At 42.5% G+C, this 23,681-nt stretch overlaps 2 protein-coding genes across 6 annotated transcripts in view; both read left to right on the forward strand.

Annotated features, from left to right (window-relative positions):
* The window catches only part of CRK (CRK proto-oncogene, adaptor protein), a 30,564-nt gene extending 25,169 nt beyond the window's left edge, over positions 1–5,395 (forward strand). For 3 of the 4 annotated variants that reach the window (XM_070394721.1, XM_070394723.1, XM_070394722.1), the window contains exon 3: positions 2,092–5,395. In XM_070394721.1, coding sequence (XP_070250822.1) covers positions 2,092–2,229 — 138 coding nt within the window. In that variant the 3' untranslated portion in view covers positions 2,230–5,395. The remainder of the gene's footprint in view (positions 1–2,091) is intronic. The other variant, XM_070394724.1, reaches the window with a different exon arrangement.
* A 17,534-nt stretch (positions 5,396–22,929) lies between these two features.
* The window catches only part of YWHAE (tyrosine 3-monooxygenase/tryptophan 5-monooxygenase activation protein epsilon), a 38,591-nt gene continuing 37,839 nt past the window's right edge, over positions 22,930–23,681 (forward strand). The window contains exon 1 of one of the 2 annotated variants that reach the window (XM_070394732.1): positions 22,930–23,098. In XM_070394732.1, coding sequence (XP_070250833.1) covers positions 23,035–23,098 — 64 coding nt within the window. In that variant the 5' untranslated portion in view covers positions 22,930–23,034. The remainder of the gene's footprint in view (positions 23,099–23,681) is intronic. The other variant, XM_070394730.1, reaches the window with a different exon arrangement.

A 23,681-nucleotide genomic window follows, 5' to 3' on the forward strand; every position in this document is an offset into this window, starting at 1 on the left:
CTACAGACATTCTTAGACAATCCCTAGGGCCCTGGCAGCATAATTAGAAAGTTCCTGGTATGGTAAAAAGAGAATAAATTGGCTTTAGAGCCAGATACTTCTGGGCTTAAATCCCAGCCCGGCCACTGACGGTATGACCTAAGGCAGCAGTTGCCAACCTTTCAGACCTCACGGACCACCAGTGGTCCGCCGCTGACCTAAGGTGTATATCGTGTGATTTTTGTAAATCTTAGTCTTTTTCACCTGTAATAAGAAAACAGTTCCTGTCCTTTAGGGTTATTACGATGATTAGAAAATAATTAATATAAAACACTCTCTACAGAACTTTATGAACGTTCAATGAATAGTAGTTATTAACTTAGTAAAACCAAATGAACACTTATGCTTAGAAACCACTTGTATGCTCAGAACTTAGATGTTGATAAAAGATACTTATAAGCTCTTTTTTTTTTAAAAATTGTTTTTAGAGAGAGAGAAACATCAATATAAGAGTGGAACATCCAGCCCTAGCCGGTTTGGCTCGGTGGATAGAGAGAGCGTCAGCCTGCGGACTGAAGGGTCCAGGTTCAATTCCAGTCAAGGGCATGTACCTTGGTTGTGGGCATATCCCCAGTAGGAGGTATGCAGGAGGCAGCTGATCGATGTTTCTAACACTCTATCTCTCTCCCTTCCTCTCTGTAAAAAATCAATAAAATACATTTTTTTAAAAAAAAGAGTGGAACATCCATCCGTTGCCTCCTGCACACCCTGTACTGGGGATTGAGCCTGTAATCCAGTGTGTGCCCTTACTGGGAATCGAACCAACAATCTTTTGGTGCATGGGATGAAGGTCAACCAACTGGGCCACACTGGCCAGGGCAAAAGATAGTTATAAGTTCTTTAGTCTAATGACATCTGGGACCTTACCTCCAAATATTAAACAAAATGTTTATTATTTTGCCACAGGATGAATCTATTTGTCAGACTGACCTTATGTTCTTTTTTTTTCTTTTTCATTTGTTTTTTTTTTTTTTTCTTTTTTTGAGCTTGTCTTAGTTTCATAGCAGAATAGAGGTATATCCTAGATTGTCAAAATTTTATTTTTTATTTTATTTTTTAATATATTTTTATTTCAGAGAGGAAGGAAGAGGGAGAGAGAGAGAGATAGAAACATCCATGATGAGAGAGAATCATGGATTGGATACCTCCTGCAAGTCCCCCCCACACACACACACTGGGGATTGAGCCCACAACCCGGACATGTGCCCTTGACTGGAATCGAACCTGGGACCTTTCAGTTTGCAGGCCGACGTTCTATCCACTGAGCTAAAGTGGCTAAGGCAAATTTTATATCTGATGTTGCAACAGAAAGTTTTTTATAACAGAAGCAAAAACAAGATGTGCTCTTATTAATGCTCCCTTATTAATGAACAGGTACCAAGTGGCATTGAGGAATCAACAAAGTCTGTCAGTATATGGTGGGGTAGGGGTGAGGTTGGTGAAGAAGGTGGGGGCTTTGCAGAGAGCTGATGGAATTTGGAATTTTGGTCGATATCTGCCCAAATGGGGAAAGCCTTGCCTTGGTAGGAAAGTGGTGGGAACGTTTCATTTTCTGAAACCAAGTGAAGTATGCTTCCTATGATTGCCCTCTGCTCTATTAGTAGTAAATAGGCCAGGATATGTGTATGAGAGTGGGTTGGGAGATTGTGCTGCTGCTATATGCCTGGGTGGGAAGTTAGGGGAGGACATGGATTTCTTTTCCTAGGCCAGAGCTTGTGGGCAGGCTGGAAGCTAAAGGTAGTGGATACAAAAAGGAACAGTAGGTCACTATAGTTGGGCTTGCTCATCAACACTTGATATTTCCAAAAAGTGTGTTTTCTAGGATCCTTTCTATTTTCTGTGTTTTTCTGCACTGCTAAAATCACTTCTTTCTGCCTGCATTAACCACAAGTAATCAGTCTGATGGCTGGGGCTTGGGAGGCAGCAAATAGCCATTTCTGTAATGTCAGCCCTAGAGCAATCGTGGGCAGGGGGTATACCTAATCAGAGATTAGAGTTTCAGCTTTCATTCATAACTGGAAATAAATTGCTCTCCTTATTCTCCTCTTGCAGGTCGGTGAGCTGGTAAAGGTTACGAAGATTAATGTCAATGGTCAGTGGGAAGGGGAGTGTAATGGCAAACGAGGTCACTTCCCATTCACACATGTTCGTCTGCTGGATCAACAGAATCCTGATGAGGACTTCAGCTGAGTATAGCTCAACAGTTTTGCTGACAGATGGGAACAATCCTTTCTTTTTTTTCCTTTTCAGTTGCCATCTATACATTTTTTTTTTTACAGATGTCAAACACAGTCTAGTTTATATAAGTGTTCTGTTACCTGTGATCATTTTTAGACTGAACTACTACATCCCTGGTTCCATTTACCACGTTCAGGGTACAAAACTGGAGGGCTTTGTGTGTTAACTTCTGAATTGGACATTTTAGGTGGTAGCTGCTATGCCTGAGTCTATCAGAGGAATAGGTGGGTATCTTGCCTCCTTTCTTCAGGCAATGCAAGTCAACCTGTGGAAAACTGATGGACAGGAGAGAAGTGTTGCACACTACCTACCCTGATTTATCCAATGGCTTTTTTTTTTCATTCTGAAACCATCTTATCAAATGGCAATAGACTGTTCCCTTTCACCCCCAGAAAGTAATCATGTACTGTGTGAATTATGCCCAGTGGGATTGCTTTTTCATTTATAGAACATGACCATGTATGACTCATTCTGACAGTTCAAATCCTGAGATTTCTGAGGACACTACTAAAGGCATTTTCTTCCTTCTAAGTCAATGCTTCATACTTTTTCTTGGGATTCTTTGAACCCTTGTCATCCTTTTCCGCAGATAGGTTAATTCGCATGAAAAGTGTTTATTTTCATTCCAGATGACAAGCAGGATGTGCAGAGCACTTTATTCAGTGCATAGCTTTAAGCCAGTATTGGATTCACTGAGTGGACAGCCAAACTCAGCTCTCTGCCTTTCCTCAAGGGGTCATAGTAGGTTCACACTGCTATCGCAGCTAAATAGACTCCTGACTAATGGGATCCAGCAGGGACATTTCTCCTGATTCTTTGGAATTCTTAGCTTCTACTTGGAGTGGAAGGACCAATCACTAGAGTATTCCATAGAAGGTTGTGTGGCCAAATTCTGCCCTTTGCTTTATGTGCAACTTGTATAAGTCAAGTTAAAATTACATGAGTTTGGGGATAGGGTTAGCACTTTGAAAAATGTTTGAACCAATCATGAATTACTTAGGTATTATTCATTTCACATTACCAGAACAGTGCATGAAGTACATTATAAACTGCCTTCAGTTTTGGGTCTTTATGTTCAAGTTTAGTTTACAAATCCTTTTAAGTACAGAATGGTTTATATGGGGTCAGGTGCTCCAAAAAATAGATTTCTGAGACCAAAAATGATCTAGGCTATATAGACTGTAATATGAAACTTTCAAAGCTAGCTTCCAGCCTAGGAAGGCACTAACTGGTATATGGTATGATACAACCAATAGAAACATTTTATATTTAGCTTAGGGCCTCATTTTAGAAAAGAAATGTATCTTTCTAATTCTTTTGCATAGGTAATGATTAATTTGCATTTTTTGGTGTGCACCAAATCGTGATATCCCAGTGACTAGCACAATGTCTGGCACAATTGATGTGCAGATGTTTGTGTGAGTGAATGAGAGGAATGTAGAAGCTCATTATATGGCACAGGGAAGCCAGCTGGCACAGGATTACATACATTACCACAAGTAAACTAATGCATTGACGCTAATTTAAAGTATTTTTACCTCACACTAAGGTAATGCTTGATAAAGACATCAATAGTCGACTTTTTAAATGCTAGCATAGTGCTATGCACACAGTGGGTGCTCAATGTTGAATGAACAAATTTGCAATACTAGACTTAATTTCACCTGACTACTCTGTCAAATTTTCAGTTAGAGCACAGATACTGTAAAATTCAAGTAAGTACACATGAAATCTTGTTTTTCTGAAAGTATGACATCTAAAATATTTGTAGAGAAACCTTGTCACACTGCTTTGAATATTTGTATTTTCTTTTGCCTTTGACATTATGATATTGGCCTGTAATGTCTATTTTCATCTTATGGAATATTAGTGGAACATGCACCTCTACCCAAATCATAAGAATTTCTTAATGATGACTTGTCCAAAGCCATTATATGAACTGTTGGGTTGGATTTGGCTGGATGTGGTAGTTGTTGGACCTTAAGAAATCAAAGGACTTCTTAAAAATATCTTCCAAAAACAAATACTAGAGTCCTATTCAATTGCATATGTACATTGTCACAAAGCAAAGTAAACTGAAATTGGCTGCTATATTTTATATAATATAATCATTTCTGCAAAAGCCCAGTTTTTGGATACTAATATTTGACATGATTCATTCTTATTAATTTGTTGGAATTGTTTATTGTTAATAATGCAAATAGATAATTTTTAATTATCCTTAAGTAACATTTCATTATTAATGGTTTGAAATGGGTGACAAGCAAACCAATTTGAAATAAAATATGAACATGTGCCATTGTATTATAACACTATACACTTTCTTGACAGTAAGATTTTGAAAAAATGTTTTTTTGTAGCATGTATTGTATATGTTTATAGTATATGTAGTAAATAAAAATATGGCCAAATATTTGGCTTGGTGATCTTTTGAAAAGTAATGTTTGAATATTTTTCACGAAAGAGCTACATCTGTTGTGCTTAGGGAATAAGAGATGTGTGCACTCAGTCTACAATCATGTAATGAGAAACAGTTGTTCCGTGGATACTCATTAAAGCTGGGATTAATCACTGATGATGTTTTAAAGGGTCTCCAAAATTCATGAAATACTGAATTGAGGGGAATATAAGAAGATTATTATATAATGATTGGACATTTGGAATGACCTGAACAGAGAACATTAATGGTTTATATGTGGGTATAAAGAAAAGAAGGTTTGGATGTTATACAATAGGTTTTTAGAATGTTAGTGTAAATACCCAGATATTTTTATTTAAGTAGCACATTTTCAGGGTAGATAATTATAAATAAAGTGTGTGAGTACATATACCTAAAATTGACATAATACTCTAAAATAGTTTTGTATTGTGTATGGGTGGTGAAGTTTTACAATGAAAAGGATAGTCTTTGCCAGTTACTTATACTGTGTTCTGCCTCGGACCCAGAACACATCTAGTTATTGCTATAAATAGCAGAGTGTCAACCCAGCGTTAAATAAAGGAACCTACCCCAAAGAGAGTCAACTTTGGCATACACAAGCTTAACTGCAAGGTGACTTAAGAATGTTTTAACTTTTTGTAAAAAAAATAAACTACCAAAGTCTTGTTTTAAAAAATATGTTGAGTGTTGGGTTCCTTTACATAGCCTGGAGTGCTCATACCAGCTCTTATATTTTGTGACCCTGATCTTCAGATTAAGTTCTGTTCCTCTTACAGATATGAAGAGAGAAGAGGCCCCTCCATAAAAGAAAACATTAAAATAGTTCTAAGTTTGGCAGGAGGAGGGTAAGAGTTTGGAGCTTGGCTTCCACACATATCCTGAAGAAAAAGAAATGGGGAAATAAGGTGAGGGGGCATAAAAGAACTAGTTACCAAGAAGTGAGATTCAGCCCTAGCTGGTTTGGCTCAGTGGATAGTGTTAGCCTGCGGACTAAAGGGTCCCAAGTTCTATTCCGGTTAAGGGCACATGCCAGAGTTTCAGGTTCAATCCGTGGTGGGGGCCATGCAGGAGGCAGCCAATATTTCCCTCTCCTTCTCTAAAAATCAATAAAAATATTTTTTTAAAAAAAGAGGTGAGGTTCAAAAAGAAAGGAAAGCAGTGTTTGTGGATCTTCTCTGAATACAGAACAAAAGCAAGCAGAAATAAATGAGCTTCCAGGCTTGCTTTTGGTCAAGGGATATTTCTGTGGTTGGCCTGGTTTACTTAGATTTTAGACCTTAATTAAACCCTACCAAAGTGGGCACTCAAAGATTGACTAGATGTTCAAATGTTAACTGGCTTAGGCAGACCTTCTTTGTCTTCCCACTTCAAATGAGAAAGAGTACAGACATTTTAGTCTTCTGGGAGTGGGAAGGAATGGTTAGCCATGTGGAGGTTGACTGGTTCAAAGCCTCCTCTTCCCCTTAGAACTTCATGGAGTTTCTAGCCTCATTTCAAGTTGGTGGGGTATATGGGCTTCTCCAAGGTTCTGAGTACCAGCAGGAAACTAGGAAAGTGGAGCACAGATGAGGTCACAAACCAGTCCCTCCCTTTACCTTTATGCTTGGGAAGTATATTCCGAGAGTAAAAATGAATTTGGTACTACATAAGGGTATAATAACTGCTAGTTGGAAACATTGGGGATAGCCTAGTGTTTTGTGTAATGCACTCTGCCTTTTTGTGCAGGTTCCTTTGCTGATCCTAGGCTTCAGGCCTAACTATGAATTCCCATGAACCCTTTATAGCTGGGGGCTCTAACAATGTCTTGGCTGCCTTGGCTGTGTTGCCACAGTGTCCAGAGCTTACCAACACTAGGGTGACAGCAGTCTTAACCTCACTCATCATTTTGTAATTTGTTTTGAGAAGACATCATATGAATTCAAGTACACCTACTGCCACAGAAAGGAGTTACTCTTTAATCCATTATCGCCAAAGGGGGGTGGTTGACTCCATATTTTGTTGGCTATCTGGGTGCTTCAGTGATTAACAATTTTGATCAGATTACAGTAGTTCTGTGTGGTAGCTCCTGTGGAATAGACTCTGCATTTGTGAATCTTGCATTCTACGAGTATCAGGACAAAAACCATATCCATAACCCTGACTGGGGCCCTGGTGACTTTCTGAACTTAAGTGTTATAGTCAAGGTCACAAAGCTTGGTGAATAGACTGCACCATTTTGTGAGTAACCAGTAGAAAAAAGGCACCCATTCTTCTGTGTGGACACAGCCCTTGTTAAGCCCACAGCTTGAAACGTGCAGACAAGAGTGTGGTGTGGGTTATAGCTACCTCAACTGAATGTCCCTGTTCGTTGCCCAGTTATACCTGACATTAAACATTAGCTTTGATTATTGTGCTTAATGTTAAAGTTGGCAGCCCATTTATAGACATCCCTGTTCTACAACCAATTCATCACCATGTCCCGCCAGCTCCACCTCCAAAATATTCCCTATTGCACATTTGTAGACCTTCACCACTTCCACCCAAGTAGCTACCGTCTCTCCTGTGGACCTCTACAATAACCTTCCTCATTATTCACTTTCCCCAATCTGCTCATTACAAAGCAACCAGGATGATCTTCCCACGAGGCAAACTTGATCATGGAACTTACTTGCTTAAAAAGCTTTCTCATGGGCCCTACTGGTTTGGCTCAGTGGATAGAGGGTCAGCCTGTGGAATGAAGGTTCCTAGGTTGGTTTCTGGTCAGGCACATGGCTGGGTTGCATGCCTGAGGGCGGGCATACAGGAAGCAGCTGATCAGTGGTTCTCTCATCGATGTTTCTCTTCCTCTCCCTCTCTGAAATGAATTTTTAAAAGAACAAGCTTTCTAATGGTTTCGTCTTGATCATAATCTGCATTCCAGAGGATGGCCTACACAGAAGTGATGGCCTTTCTTTCATCTATCTAGATCTCCGTGTTCCTGGCAGGCTTTCCTTTTAGCTTCTCAGATGGGCAAGCCTTCCCCATTCTAAGAACCTTCCCCCCCACAACTTTTACTTATCTCTTGATTCCAGTTTAAATGTCCCTCCCTTAGAGATACCTTCGTTGAAGCCCCAGGTCCCATTTAAAGTCATCACATCATTTGCCTTCACAGCACTCCTCTCAGATTGTAATTATATATTTCTCTGATGATTACATTCCATCTTCTCAGACTATAAAATCGGCTCCAGTAGGACAGAAGCTACATCTGATTTAATCATCATTACATCTCCAGAGCCCAGCACAGAACTTGGCTTGCAATAGACAATACATATTTGCTAAATCAATATTTTCCTCAGTAGGACTGAGTGCTGGATAGTAACAGGGACTTAGCTGGTTACCTCTCAGCTGCTCCCTCCTCCCCATTCCCCATCCTGCATCTCTGGTCCTGTGTATGCTCAAAGGGTGTAGGTTCATTTTAATTTATTTTATTGATTTTAGAGAGAGGAGAAGAGAGAGAGAGAGACATCAATTTGTTGTTCCACTTATTTATGCATTCATTGGTTGATTCTTGTATGTGCTTTGACTGGAGATCAAACTGGCAACCCTGGTATTAAGGAGTGACTTTCTAACCAACTGAGCTTCCCTGCCTGAGTGAGTGTAGGTTCATTTTAATATTGGTCAGAGTAAAACCCAATTAGAAAGGTCCTTCCATTGCAGAAACATGAGATGCTTTTCAAAGCCCAGTCTCAAGGGTTTAGGTGCTTCCCTGTGGCCATGTCCCTTTTCCTTTTCCATAGAAGGGGAGGTGCCTGGATTACTTAGAGAAGGGAGCTATATTCCCACAATGAAGATGATTCACTTGGATCTTATTTTTAATTTCTAACTTTAGCTGAATTCCATGACCTAAAATGCCAATTGTAATGAAGGTAGCTTAATATATCCTACACACTATTCAAAGTAATTACTCATCCTGTTATTATTTAGGTCTCTCATAATATAGATCTCAGAGGCAGCAAGTCAAGAAGGCAACCAACAGGAGCAGGGTCCTTGTGCATTCTCTCTCTGCATTATGGTGAAGGGAATGACCCATCCTAATGTCAAGGTAGGTTGGAAGTAAAGAGAATTGGCCTGAGTCTTGGGCCCAAATCCTTTTAGGAGTCTTGTGATATAACAAGAAAAGGGAGAAACCCAGATCCCATTCCCCAAAAAAAGAACGTAATGAGGATGTGGTTTATTTAAAATTTTTGGACACATCTTTTCTCCCACTAGAATCAGGTCCTTCCTCTACTTTCACTTTTTCTTTGAATAAAAAATTGCCCCAGTTTCTCATTTCCCTTGGTAGGCATGCCTGTGGGATTAGGTTTATGACTGTACCAGCTAGTTACTTCTTGTTCCTTAGCAAGCTCTGCATATGATCAAGGACAATCTTTTTTTTGTTTTTGTCATGGCAACTGACATTTACATAAGCAAAAACTGAGGGAAAACATTTGTTGTTTTGGAATGATTTGTGGTAAATTATATTGTAATGGAAAGATAAAACAACAACTTGGTGGGCTAGCAGCTAAAATTAGAGCAACAGAATGGACTTTTCCTATTCCTTTTAATGAAATCTATTGGATAGGTACCATCTTTGGCTATCAAAAACCCTGCAATACCTAGAACAAAAGGAATGACTGTGATGATCTTTAATTCTGTTCTTTTTAAAAAAAAAATTTATTGATTTCAGAGAGGAAGGGAGAGGGAGAGAGAAACATCAATGGTGAGAGAGAATCATTGATTGGCTGCCTCCTGCACAACCCCTACTGGGGATCGAGCCCATAACCTGGGCATGTGCCCTTGACTGGAATCAAACATGGTACCCTTCAGTCCCCAGGTTGATGCTCTATCCACTGAGCCAAACCAGCTAGGGCTAATTCTGTTCTTTTTTTTTTTTTTTTTTTTTAATATTTTTGTTGATTTTTTTACAGAGAGGAAGGGAGAGAGGGATAGAGAGTTAGACACATCGATGAGAGAGAAACATCGATCAGCTGCCTCCTGCACACCCCCCACCGGGGATATACCCGCAACCAAGGTACATGCCCTTGACCGGAATCGAACCTGGGACCCTTCAGTCCACAAGCCGACACTCTATCCGCTGAGCCAAACCAGTCAGGGCAATTCTGTTCTTTTTTTAAAAATATATATTTTATTGATTTTTTTACAGAGAGGAAGGGAGAGGGATAGAGAGTTAGACACATCGATGAGAGAGAAACATCGATCAGCTGCCTCCTGCACACCCCCCACTGGGGATATACCCGCAACCAAGGTACATGCCCTTGACCGGAATCGAACCTAGGACCTTTCAGTCCGCAGGCTGACACTTTATCCACTGAGCCAAACCGGTTAGGGCCCTAATTCTGTTCTTAATTACGTTTTCTGTAGCAATTAGGATGTGGTGTGTGTGTGTATGAATGTGTGTCTATTCCAAAGCAAAGGTTATTGATCCAGAGTCTTTTGAACCGTATGGAATCCACAGATAGATCTCATAAAGGATGTGGCAGAGATTGCTTACTCAATTCCCTGTTGTCTTTGTTCTGTGCACACTGCTCGACTACATTTCCCATGCTCCCTTGCCATTACCTATGACTGTGTGACTGAGTTCAGCCAATGGATTGTGCAGAATTGTCTATACCACTCTCAGGCCTGGCCTGTGGAAACCTTCCATAGGTGCTTCTACATGCTCTTTCTTTCCATCTGGCTGGAATAAAGATGACACCCAGGGCAGGGCCTTCATCCACTAGAGCCCTAAATGACTGCATGGAGAAGGACTCTGGCTTAGCTAGCAAAAAATAAACTTCTGTTCAACCATTTTATGTTTTAAGGTCTTATGATTAACAGCAGTTAGCCTACTCTGACTTATACAAGGAAGTTGAATTAGGGAGGTGAGATGTTAACCAACTAGCATGTTGTTAGGACCACGCAATGCCAAAGCTTTGGAGAAATCAGTAAGCTGCTTTATGCATCTCAGATAACCTTTTTTTAAAAAAAAATATGTATTTTTTTATTGATTTCAGAGGGGAAGGGAGAGGAAGAGAGATAGAGAAACATTAATGATGAGAGAGAATCATTGATTGGCTGCCTCCTGCATGCCCCCCATTGGGGACCAAGCCTGCAACCCAGGCATGTGCTCTTGACCAGAATTGAACCTGGGACACTTCAGTCCGCAGGCCGATGCTCCACCCACTGAGCAAAACCAGCTAGGGCCAGATAACCTTTTTTTTTAAATAGTATAAGCATGTCCCATGTAATACCTGAAATTGAAATTTAACTGGACATTCTGTATTTTTATTTGCTAAATCTGGCAACTTTATCCCTGTCCTGCCCTTCTGAGAAGCACTGCTGCAGGGCTGCTGCTCTTTCCTCCAGTGGAATTGAATCCCTTCAGAAGCATAAATAATCCATATCAGGACAGTTGGGGCCAACCAGCTCATTCCGTAGCTTGCATTCCTGTCATCTTTGATAATTGCCCCAAGTCTCATTTTGTTACTGGCATCTTTAAGCTATTCTGAGTCTTCTCTTCCCTTACCATACATAATCCCTTTTTTGGACTCTACTCCATCTTTGTAGCTCATGCTATCCATCCTGTCAGGCTCTCTACCCTCTGTAGTTATCAACCAATCTTCCTCTCATTTATTAAAGACTAGAGGCCCAGTGCACGAATTTGTGCATGGGTGGGGTCTGGCCCATCCGATCATGGCTGATTGGGCTGGACAGGGGGAGCGGCCTCGGGCAGTTGGCCAGCCATGCCTCCTGGTTGAACTCCTGGTCAAACTTCCAGTTGAGGGGACAATTTGCATATTAGCCTTTTATTATATAGGATTTTGACATCTGGTTCACAGTCTTTACCCCAATGTCTGTTATCATCTGGGGTGACCCATCTGCCAGTTTCGCCTCATTTTTTTGGGTATCTCAGCTCCATTGTCTAGCACTGTTACATCCCTGGAATATGAAACATCTTATTTTCTGACCATTAACTTCTAGTCTTCAGTTCTCTCACTGTTTTTCCAAAGCCCAGTTCTTCCATCTCGAGGAACCTTCTAGTTCCTAAATTCCTCAACAATTAGCCGCCTTCTAATCTTCCTTTTTTTCACGTTGATAATAAACATATATATAAAAAGTCAGGTTGACCTAGCCCAGTGGTCGGAAACCATGGCTCCCGAGCCACATGCGGCTCTTTGGCCCCTTGAGTGTGGCTCTTCCACAAAATACCACGTGCGGGCGCGCACATACAGTGCAATTGAAAGTTCGTGGCCCATACGCAGAAGCCGGTATTTTGTGGAAGAGCCACATTGAAGGGGCCAAAGAGCCGCATGTGGCTCGCGAGCCGTGGTTTGCCGACCACTGGGTTAGACCATTGTCCCGATACCCAAGGTTTTGGGTTTGATCTCTGGTTAGAGCATGTACAAGAGTCAACCAATGAATACATAAGTAAGGGGAACAACAAATTGATGTTTCTCTCTGTCTCTCTCTTCCTTCCTCTCTTTAAAATCAATAAATAAAAATTAAAAAAAAGAAAAAGACAGTTCAGCCACATGGCGCAGTGGTTGAGTGTCAACCTATGAAAGAGGAGGTCACGGTTCGATTCCCGGTGAGGGCACATGCCCGGGCTGCAAGCTTGATCCCTTGGTGAGGGGTGTGCAGGAGCAGCTGATCAGTGATTCTCTCTCATCACTGATGTTCCTATCTCTCCCTCTCCCTTCCTCTCTAAAATCAATAATAATAATAAATATATATACTTTTTTTAAAAAGAAGAAAAAATATCCTTGGGTGAAGATTAAAAAAAACCTTCAGCTGTGCACTTATGATTTGTACACTTTTTTGTTTGTATGTTACAATTCAATATAAAAGTTAACAAAAAAGTGTTCATACTCTCTGACCTAATAATTTCTCTTCTGGAAATACCTTTGTATGTGTAAAGATGTAAAAAGGCCTTGGCCAGTGTGGCTCAGTTGGTTGGAGCGTTGTCCCATGGACTGAAGGTCGCAGGTGTGATTCCATACCTAGGTTGCAGGTTCCATCCCTGATCGGGGTGTATATAGGAAGTGATCAACCAATGTATCTGTCTTACATCAAGGTTTCTCTCTCGCTACCCCTCCCTCTCTAAAAAAAATAAAATAATAAAAATACTTTTTAAACATTTTTTAAAAAGATGAAAAAGGATTTGTTGCAGTATTATTTAAATGGCAAAACATTTTATTTTTTATTTTTATTTATTTATTTATTATTTTGATTAATTAAATATTTATTGTTCAGATTATTACAGTTGTTCCTCTTTTTTTCCCCCCATAACTCCCCTCCACCCAGTTCCCACCCCACCCTCCTCCCTTACTCCCCACCCACTGTCCTCATCCATAGGTGCACGATTTTTGTCCAGTCTCTTCCCGAATCCCCCTCACCCCTTTCCCCCCCAAGAATAGTCAGTCCATTCCCTTTCTATGCCCCTGATTCTATTATAATCACCAGTTCATTCTGTTCATCAGATTATTCACTTGATTTTCAGATTCACTTGTTGCTAGATGTGTATTTGTTGTTCATAATTGGTATCTTTACCTTTTTCTTCTTCTTCCTCTTCTTAAAGGATACCTTTCAGCATTTCATATAATACTGGTTTGGTGGTGATGAACTCCTTTAGCTTTTTCTTATCTGTGAAGCTCTTTATCTGACCTTCAATTCTGAATGATAGCTTTGCTGGATAAAGTAATCTTGGTTGTAGGTTCTTGCTATTCATCACTTTGAATATTTCTTTCCACTCCCTTCTGGCCTGCATAGTTACCGTTGAGAAATCAGCTGACAGTCGTATGGGTACTCCCTTGTAGGTAACTGACTGTTTTTCTCTTGGTGCTTTTAATATTCTCTCTTTGTCTTTTGCTCTTGGCATTTTAATTATGATGTGTCTTGGTGTGGTCCTCTTTGGATTGCTTTTGTTTGGGGTTCTCTGTGCTTCCTGGACTTGTAAGTCTATTTCTTTCACCAGGTAGGGGAAGTTTTCTGTCATTATTTCTTCAAATAGGTTTTCAATATCTTGCTCTCTCTCTTCTTCTGGCACCCCTATAATTCGGATGTTGGTATGCTTGAAGCTGTCCCAGAGGCTCCTTACACTATCTTCGTATTTTTGGATTCTTTTTTCATTTTGCTTTTCCGGTTGGGTGTTTTTTGCTTCTTCGTATTTCAAATCGTTGACTTGCTTCTTGCGATCCTCTAGTCTGCTGTTGGGAGTCTGTATAATATCCTCCATTTCAGTCAGTTGGTCCTTTATTTCCAGTTGGTCCTTTATCATAACCTCGAGGGTCTGTCTAGATTTCTTGAGGATCTCACTACATTTATCGGCGGTCTCACCAGTCTTTTTGAGGGTCTTACTAAATTTATCAGCGGCTTCTAGAAAGTTCTTGAACAACATTAAAAGTGTGGTTTTGAACTCTATATCCAGTAATTTGCTTTCCTCCATTTCTGTCATTTGTGTCCTGTTTCTTTGTCTCCGCATTTTTTATGCTTCCCTGTGTTGATAAAGTGGTTTTCTGTGCTAAGTGTCCTCTAGGGCCCAGTGGTTCAGCCTCCCCAATTACCTGAGGAGGACACTCTTGGTGCACCCCCTGTGGTCTTTGTGCACAGTCTTGTTGTAGTTAAGCCTTGATTGTTGTAGGTAATACTGGGAGGAATTGACCTCCAGGCCAATTGGCTGTGAGAATCAGCTGTGTCTGCAGTGGGAGAACTTCTGTGCTGGAGACACCCCTCCGGGGCAAGACTTGCTTCAATGGGACTTTGGTGCTCACTGAGTCTGCCCCCTGAGTGTGTCCTTTATGGATCCGAGGAGCTGCAATGGATCCGAGGAGCTGCAGTGGATCCGAGGAGCTGCAATGGATGGTCCCACTCTGGGCACACTGGCTCCTGGATCGCTAGGGAGGTGCTAATCTAGCCTCTGCCTGAGGCTATCCAGCAAAAGCCTCCCTGCAGGGCTTGGGCGGGGCGGGTCACAGGGGATCAACAGGGCGGGGCTAGCAATTATGGCTGCCCTCAGAGGCCCTGCTTTCTCAGTGTCCCAGCAATTGCTGCAAGCACCTCCGAGAAAAGGCTGCCCTCGAGTTCCAACCAATGCCAGACAGTCCCGCTTCTCCCGTATGAGTCTGGGTCCCCAGAGACTCGCCCAGAACTGGAGCTCAGAGCCTGAGACTCCCTCCTGATTGAAAAAGACAACCACGCCCTCAGCTGCCAGCCCGCTCCGCCTCTGCGTGCGCCTCTGTACCTTAGTATTTTACTTCCACACCGCACCTCCTCTGAGTCTCGGTATGCTTTTCTCTTTCCTTCTTGTTGTAGAATTTCCACTCAGCCAGCCTTCCTGTGGTTCTGGATGATGTCCATTCTGTCTTTTAGTTGTATTTTTGAAGTGGTTGTGCGAGGCAGCAAACTCCAGTGTTTACCTATGCTGCCATCTTGGTTTCTCCTACTTCTTGGTTTTTACACTTAACCACATTGTGAGAATTTTGGACATATCTTTATAAATACATTTGAATTGTAAAGATAGTATGCAGTAAAAAATAAAACGAATTCAAAAGTATAAAATAAAAAATAGCCTATTTTTACAAATAAAATTGCAATAAATTTTTTCCCCCCAAAGAAGTACTAAACTGCAAGATCCTGGAGGCAATGACTAATCATATTTTTTAATGTCTTATTTCCTTCTTGTAGTGCTTAGTACACTGTCATGTATCTGTGGATATTCTACTGAATACAGGTCATGTGAGTTATTTTTTTTCTTCTCTCTATATATTTTTTCATCACCATTTATCCCCCCATACCTCCACCCATCCCCAGTTCTTATTTCTTTTAAAGCAAATTCTTTTTTTTGTTTTAATCCTCACCAGTGGATTTTTTCCCCATTGATTTTTAGAGAGAGTGGAAGGAAGGGGGAGAGACAGAGAGAAACATCAATGTGAGAGAGACACATTAATTGATTGCGTCCACCTTGTGCCCCGACCAGGACCGGGGATTGAGCCTGCAACTGAGATATGTGCGCTTGACTGGAATTGAATCTGGGACCCTTCAGTCTAATGCTTTAACCACTGAGTGAAATGGACTAGGGCTTAAAGCAAATTTTATTATTATTTTTTTTTACACCAAGCAACTTACAGGGCTGCTGCTTCTTAAACCAATTTTTTAAAAAATATATTTTATTGATTTTTTACAGAGAGGAAGGGAGACGGGTAGAGAGCCAGAAACATCAATGAGAGAGAAACATTGATCAGGTGCCTCTTGCACACCCCCTACTGGGGACGCGCCCGCAACCAAGGCACATGCCCCTGACCGGAATCGAACCCGGGACCTCTGAGGTCCGACGCAGGCCGACGCTCTATCCACTGAGCCAAACCGGTCAGGGCTAAACCAATTTTTTAATAAAGTTGGGAGACATGGCGGTTGTTTTAAAAGATTTTCAATGGGATGTGAACTATCCATTAACACTGCAGTGGTGAGAAGCATAGTACCAAATCACCAAATCACGAGAGCCACTGCAGTATAGCACTGTGATTTTTTTAAAGAAAATATTTATTTATTGATCTCAGAGAGGAAGGAAGAGAGATAGAAACATCAAGGATGAGAGAGAATCATTGATCAGCTGCCTCCCGCATGCCCGCTTATGGGGATTGAGCCTGCAACTTGGGTACATGCCCTTGGCTGGAATCGAACCTGGGACCCTTCAGTCTGCAGGCCAACGCTCTATCCACTGAGCCAAACCGTCCAGGGCAGAACTATGATTTTTTTTATATCTGCTTATAATCCTACTAGTGGCCCAGTGCACGAATTCATGAACAGGAGGGGTCCGGCTGGCCTGCCCTGATTGGGGTCAATCGGGGCAGGGCTGGCAGGGGAGAGACAGAGAGAAACATCAATGTGAGAGAGACACATTAATGTCTTTGTGCCTCCACCTTGTGCCCCAACCAGGACCGGGGATTGAGTCTGCAACTGTGATATGTGCGCTTGATTGGAATCGGACTGCGGGTGGTTGGCCGGCCGGCCCTGCTCTTGATCAGGGTAGGGGGCGCCGATCAGGACTGCAGTGTGCATCAAAGCAACCAGTTGTTTCGGTCATTCTGGTTGGTCCAGTGTTTAGGTCGCTTGGCTTTTATATATATAGATTTGCTATATCAAAATGTTTCTGTTTATATTTCTGTTGCCCTATCAGTGATTTCTATCCCTTTTAATTCTGTTTGTTCACAGAACAGGCAGTACAGTCAGAGAATCAACCTAGGTTTAAGATTTCCGCCTCATCCACCATTTCTTAGGAATAGGCACCTTGGATAGGCTTCAGCCAGTCTTGAGAGACACTATTCAAGAGAGTAGACCCAGTAGTAATGAGGAGGTTACCCCTAATATCTGCCTGTCTGTGACAGCCCTGTACTCATCCTGGCACAAGAGCCAGCTTTATAGAATGGGGTGGGTTTTGTGAACATGTGGACCAGTTATTGTTGGCCACCCTGATTGGTCACTCCTCTTAAATGGTCACTCTCTACCTTTTCACTGCTATTCTTCTCAAGAAAATCCCACACTTACCACTTCCACTTTCTTACCGCCTTTGTGCTTCAACCAAATGCTGTCTAGCTTCCAGCCTGCTTTCGAAACTGCTCTTGAAGGTCACTAATGACCTAGTTGCTATATCCAGAGACTGTTCGTTCCTCTGTGTTAATCGACATCTCTGCAGAATTTAAAACTACGTTTAAAAAACTCTTCTTACTTGTACTTTATGGCACGAACTTCTGATTCTCACTCAAGCAGGAACCATAGTAACATTAATAAATATAGCTAACATTCATTGAGAATCAGGTTCTTTACATTAATTCCTTTTTGTATGAGGAAAATATCATTCCTCTTTTATAGAAAACTAAGGTTTAAAGAAGTTGAGTAATTTGCTCCATTGCATGGGTGATGGAGTCCAAGAGCAGAGCCCATGACCTTAACTGTTATGATGTGTCTGATACAGTTGGAAGGTATTTCTAGAGGGCAGCAAATTCAGCTGCTTTGCTTTATTTCTGCAGAATTTGCTATTGGGATTTTTTTTGGTAATATATTTTTTATTGATTTCAGAGAGGAAGAGAAAGGGAGAGAGATAGAAACATCAATGATGAGAGGGAATCATTGATTGGCTGCCTCCTGCATGCCCCCCACAGGGAATCGAGCCTGCAACCCGGGCATGTGCCTTTGGCTGGAATTGAACCCAAGACCCTTCAGTCCGCAGGCCGACACTATCCATTGAGCCAAACTGGGTAGGGTGCTATTGGGATTTTGATAGGAATTGCATTCTATCTGTAGGTCACTTTGCATAGTATTGTTATCTTAACAATACTGACTTTTCTAATCCAAGAATACAAAAGCCTTTCCATTCATTTTCATTCATTCTTTAATTTCAGCAGTGTTTTGTAGTTTTTCATGTGTAAGTCTTTCACCTTCTTGGTTAGTTTATGCCTAGAAATTTTATTCTTTTTGATGCTATTGCAAATGAAAATGTTTTCTTAATTTTCTTTTGTATTGTATATAAAAACCCAACTGATTTTTGTATGTTGATTTTGTAACCTCCAATTTTGTTGAATTTATTTTTTAGTTCTAACATTTTTTTGGTGAAAACGTTTAGGGTTTTCTATATATAAGGTCATGTCTGAGAACAGGCATATTTTTACCTCTTTCTTTCTAATTTGGATGCCTTTTGCTTTTAGTACTATGTTGAATAGAAATCACAAAAGGGGGCATCTTATTTTGTTCATGATCTTAGGGAGAAAGCTTTCAGTTTTCACCATTGAGTATGATGTTAGCTGTGTGTTTTTCATATATAGCCTTTATTATGTGGATGCAGTTCCCTTCTATTCTTAATTTATTATTTTCATTATGAAAGAGTATTGGAGTTTTTAAAATTTTTATTTATTGCTTGATTTTAGAGAGGGGAAGAGAGAGAGAAAAAGAGAGAAACAGAGAAACATTGATTTGTTGTTTCACTTATTGATGTATTCATTGGCTGATATTTGTATGTGCCCTAACCAGGGATCAAACCCAAAACTTTGGCGTATCAGGACAACACTCTAATCAATGGAGCTACCTGGCCAGGGCCTTGGATTTTGTTAAATGCTTTTTTTAAAAAAAATATATATATTTTATTGATTTTTTACAGAGAGGAAGGGAGAGAGATAGAGAGTTAGAAACATTGATCAGCTGCCTCCTGCACATCTCCTACTGGGGATGTGCCCGCAACCAAAGTACATGCCTTGATTGGAATTGAACCTGGGACCCTTCAGTCCGCAGGCCGATGCTCTATCCACTGAGCCAAACCGGTTTCGGCTAAATGCTTTTTTTTTTTTGCATAAATTGAGCTAGTCATGTTGTTTTCCTCCTCTCCTTTTATTAAGATAGGATATTAATTACATTGATTTTCTTGAATCATCCCTCTATTCCTGGATTAAATCTCACTTGGTTATGATATATAATCCTTTTCATATGCTGCTGAATTTATTTTGCTGTTACCATTGTAATGTATTTTTATTGATTTCAGAGAGGGAGAGGGAGAGATAGAAACATCAATGATGAGAGAGAATCATTGATCAGCTGCCTCCTGCACACCCCCTACTGGGGACCAAGCTTGCAACCCAGGCATATATGAGCTCGAGAATGTGATTGGAACTGAACCAGGATCTCCTGGTTCATCGGTTGATGCTCAACCACTGAGCAACACTGGCTGTGCCTCATACATTTTTATGGATACAGCCATATGTATAAAAAAATTTTAAGTAGGAATATCAAGAATTCACACTGGACTCAGGATAATAGTTAATGCCAGGGAGGGAGAGATTGAGGGACAAGCAGTCTATTAATACCTTGATAGTATTTATTGTCTTTTTTTTCTTTTTTCAATCCTCACCAGAGGGTATTTTTTCCATTGATTTCCAGAGAGTGGGAGGGGGGGAGTTTGCGGGGAAGAGAAACATCTATGTGAGAGAAACACATGGATTGGTTGCCTCCCACATGCACCCCTACCAGGGATGGGTAACCTGTAACCAAGGTACGTGGCCTTGACTGATTATGGAATCTGCAACCCTTTGGTCTGCAGGCTGATGCTCTAACCACTGAGCAACCGGTCAGGGAGATAGATTTAATGTCTTTTTAAATAATATATATTTTTTTCTTGATTTCAGAGAGGAAGGGAGAAGGAGAGAGAGAAACATCAATGATGAGAATCATTGACTGCCTCCTGCACACCTCCCACTGGGTATCGAGTCTACTACCCAGACATGTGCCCTTGACCGGAATCAATCCTGGGACCTTTCAGTCCGCAGGCTGACAATCTATCCATTGAGCCAAACTGGCTAGGGCTTAATCTATATATATAAAAGCCTAATATGCTAAGTGTCCAACCGATGGGTTGACTGAACGGTCAACTGCTCGACCAGTCGCTATGACGTGCACTGACCACCAGGGGGCAGACACTCCAACCGGTAGGTTAGCTTGTTGCTGGGGTCTGGCCAATTGAGACTTGGCGAGATGGGCTGGACACACCCTGGAGTCCTCCCACGGTCCCTCCCCAGCCTCTAAAATATTTCTTCTAATTAATTTACTTTGAATGTGCACAAATTCGTGCACTGGGCCTCTAGTGTCTTAATAGAAGGTAACTGAAGCAGATGTGACAAACATTTTATCTGGGCCCTAACTGGTTTGGCTCAGTGGATAGAGTGTTGGCCTGCGGACTGGAGGGTCCCAGGTTCGATTCCGGTCAAGGGCATGTACCTTGGTTGTGGGCACATCCCCAGTAGGAGGTGTGCAGGAGGCGGCTGATTGATGTTTCTGACTCTCTGTCCCTCTCCCTTCCTCTCTGTAAAAAAAATCAATAAAATATATTAAAAAAACACATTTTATCTGGGCAATAAGTACTGGAGTGTGTAATTTCTGTGTTTACTTGTGTCAATATATTATCACTGTTTTGAACAAAGGTCAATAATATCCTTATAGCTTCTGTGGCTTCATTTTATTAAATATAAAATAACAGATCCTATAAATGTCATTCATGTGGTAAGTTACATTTCAGTAATCTGAACCAAAGTAACCAAATAAGTTATTCTCTCTTTTTTTTTAAGGAAGTTGAGTCTTAAGTAGACTCCCACTGGATTTTATTTTTAAAAATTTTTCATATTTTTTTTATTGATTTTAGAGAGGAAGGGAGAGAGAGAGATAGAAACATCAGTGATGAGAGAGAATCACTGAACAGCTTCCGCCAGGAAGCCACACACTGGGGATCGAGCCCACAACCCCAGCATGTGCCCTGACTGGGAATCGAACCATGAACTCATGGTTCATAAGTCAATGCTCAACCACTGAGCCATGTAGGCCAGGCCTCCAATGATTTTTACTAGTAGAGAGAGTGGAAGGGAGGGAGGGAGAGAGATCAATCAGTTGCCTCCTGTACATACCCTGAGACAGTTCCTACCAACTGAGCCACACCAGCCAGGGCAATTTTTCTTTATTGATTTTAGTGAGAGAGGGGAGGAGGCGAGAGAAACAGCGATTTGTTGCACTTATTTATGCATTCACTGGCTGCTCCTTGTATATGCCCTTACCATGGATCAAACCCACAACCTTGGTATATCGTGCTATAACCAACTGAGATACCTGGCCAAGGCTAATTTCAAGTTTCATTCCATTGTGATAGGAAAATATACTTTGTATGATTTCAGTCTTTTAACATGTATTAAGGCTTGTTTCATGGCTTAACATATGGTCTCCAGTTTCTCTACCAATGAACATGAAGCTTCAGAGGTGAAATGACTTGCTGGAGGTATAAGTAAGTGTATACTTATAGAGTTATAGAATTCCATATTTTGATTCTTTTACCATTGAAATTTGATAAGTGTGTTTAGAGTGGAAGGGGCTTAATCTGTAATGCAGTAAGGAGCCACCCAGTTTCCTTTGCTGAGTCTTCTGCTTTTACCTCTTTTAAAAGTAGGTATTCTCCTGCTTCCCCTTTTTTCCAGTGCCATGATGGTTACTTCTACCTGGGTGATCTTTGAGAATCTTAGAACCAACATGTGCTAGAAGGAATCGTCTTCTCTGCATTCTATCAGCAAACTTTCCTAGCATTCCTATTTTTGTCGTTGGTAATGGTACTGCCACTCATTATTCCAGTGACTCAGGGTGGGAAGATGGAAAGTCAGTTTTTTCCCCTCACAAGGTCTCTACATCTGATCAGATACGAACTCTTGTGGCTTTTCTCTGTAGTATTAATCTTATTTGTCCTTTCCTTCCTATTTTCACTGCTACCATCTATTACCTCTTGCCTGCATTCGGGTAATAGCCTGCTAATCAATCGCTATTTTACCGTACTTATTCATCTTTTTAAAGTATAGGTTAGATAAACGATGATGGTATTATCCTCTCTGCAAAAATCATAGCTTTCTGTGCCCACTGAATAAGGTGCAAACTTCTTAGCTTGCCATCCAAGGCTCTTCATAATTTGGTGCCTACCTTTTTATTCCACATTTATTGCAGGCCTCACCACACAGCTTATGTTCTAGTTACTGAACAGATATTACATGGAGGGCAAGGTGCTGGGAACCCAGCGGGCAGCGAGAGACCAGCTCCTTCCATCCCAGCTCCCTGTTTCAACCCCAGCCTGGCCCCGTCTTGTGCGCCTTGCAGTCCAGGCCGGGCTCCTCCAACCACGCCCCTGGTTCCCATCCGTGGCGGGCCTAACTCTAAACGGAAAAGAAGGCTGACGCGCAGAAGCCAAAGGCTGCCAAGTGAAGTGGAGGTGTGAAAATTGGGGTTCCTCTTTCCCTACCAACTATGGCAGGGCCCACCTCTTTACCCCGGGGTTGAAAAAGCCGGGAGAAGCAGGAGTGGGCGTGGCTGAGGAGACGGGCAAGTAGGGGAGAAGCTGGTTTCCGTGGGGAGGCCGGCCATTAGCAAACCGTTACAGCCTTTGCTTTCTCTCGCTCGCTCTCTAAAGGGGCCGTCCAGGCCGGCCTCGCCTCCAGCTCTCCTCCCCGTGCCCTGGGGGTCGCTCTTTCTTCCCGCAGCCGCCGTTCCCGCCTCGGGGCTCCCGCGCCAGCTGAGCTCACGGAGGAGGGGCGTCTGCTGGTTCCAGCCTCTTCGGGCGCCGAGCTCCCGGACCGCCCCCCGCGCCAGTTGCCAGGGAGCGGTTGCCATAGAGCTGAGCAGTTGTCCGCGTGCGCAGGCGGAAGTCCCGGATTGAGGCGCCGCCATTTTTGCTGCTCGGACGCGTAGCGAGAGGCTGAGAGTCGGAGACGCTATCCGCTTCCATCCGTCGCGCAGACCCTGCCGGAGCCGCTGCCGCTATGGATGATCGGGAGGATCTGGTGTACCAGGCGAAGCTGGCCGAGCAGGCTGAGCGATACGACGGTGAGTTGGGGGGTCAACCGGGGGCTGGAATTCTCGGACCCTCTGCCGCCGCCCACAGAGGCCGGGAGCGGGAGACAAAATGGCGGCATCGTCTCGGAGCCTGGCCATGGGACGTGGATTCTGGAAGCAGGAAATGGCCTGTGGTCTCCTGGAGCCGTGGGAGGCCCCAGGACTAGGAGTTTGACCCTTTCAGTGTCCTCGGCTGCAGACACTTGCCAACCGAGAGGCCGAGGCGATGGGGTGGAGGAGTTGGTTGTAAAATGGCGGCTGGGGGGAGGGCGATTCCCGGGGCGGGGGAGGAGATGGCGGGTGCTGTCTCCGGGCGAGCGATCCTCCGGGGAACTTTTGGCCCGTCTTGGGATGTGGAGAACAATTGAGTGGGGTGATGGGGAAGAAACACCCGCCACATGGGGGAGAGTGGCGACCGGGAGCTGTAGCGCGGGCGCCTTTCAGGGAAATATGGCGGGTGGGGGCGGTGGCTTTTCCCCGGAGGCCCAATGTGGGGCGGCGGCTGAGTCTCACAAAGGAGCAGCTTAGCGAGAGGAGGTCGTCTTCGGGCGGTGGCGGTGGCGGTGCGGGGGCC

This window comes from Myotis yumanensis, unplaced genomic scaffold (genome assembly GCF_028538775.1).
Source record: "Myotis yumanensis isolate MYYU_CA2020_CCGP unplaced genomic scaffold, mMyoYum1.0.hap1 SCAF_16, whole genome shotgun sequence".
In the NCBI taxonomy this organism is placed as follows: Eukaryota; Metazoa; Chordata; class Mammalia; order Chiroptera; family Vespertilionidae; genus Myotis; species Myotis yumanensis.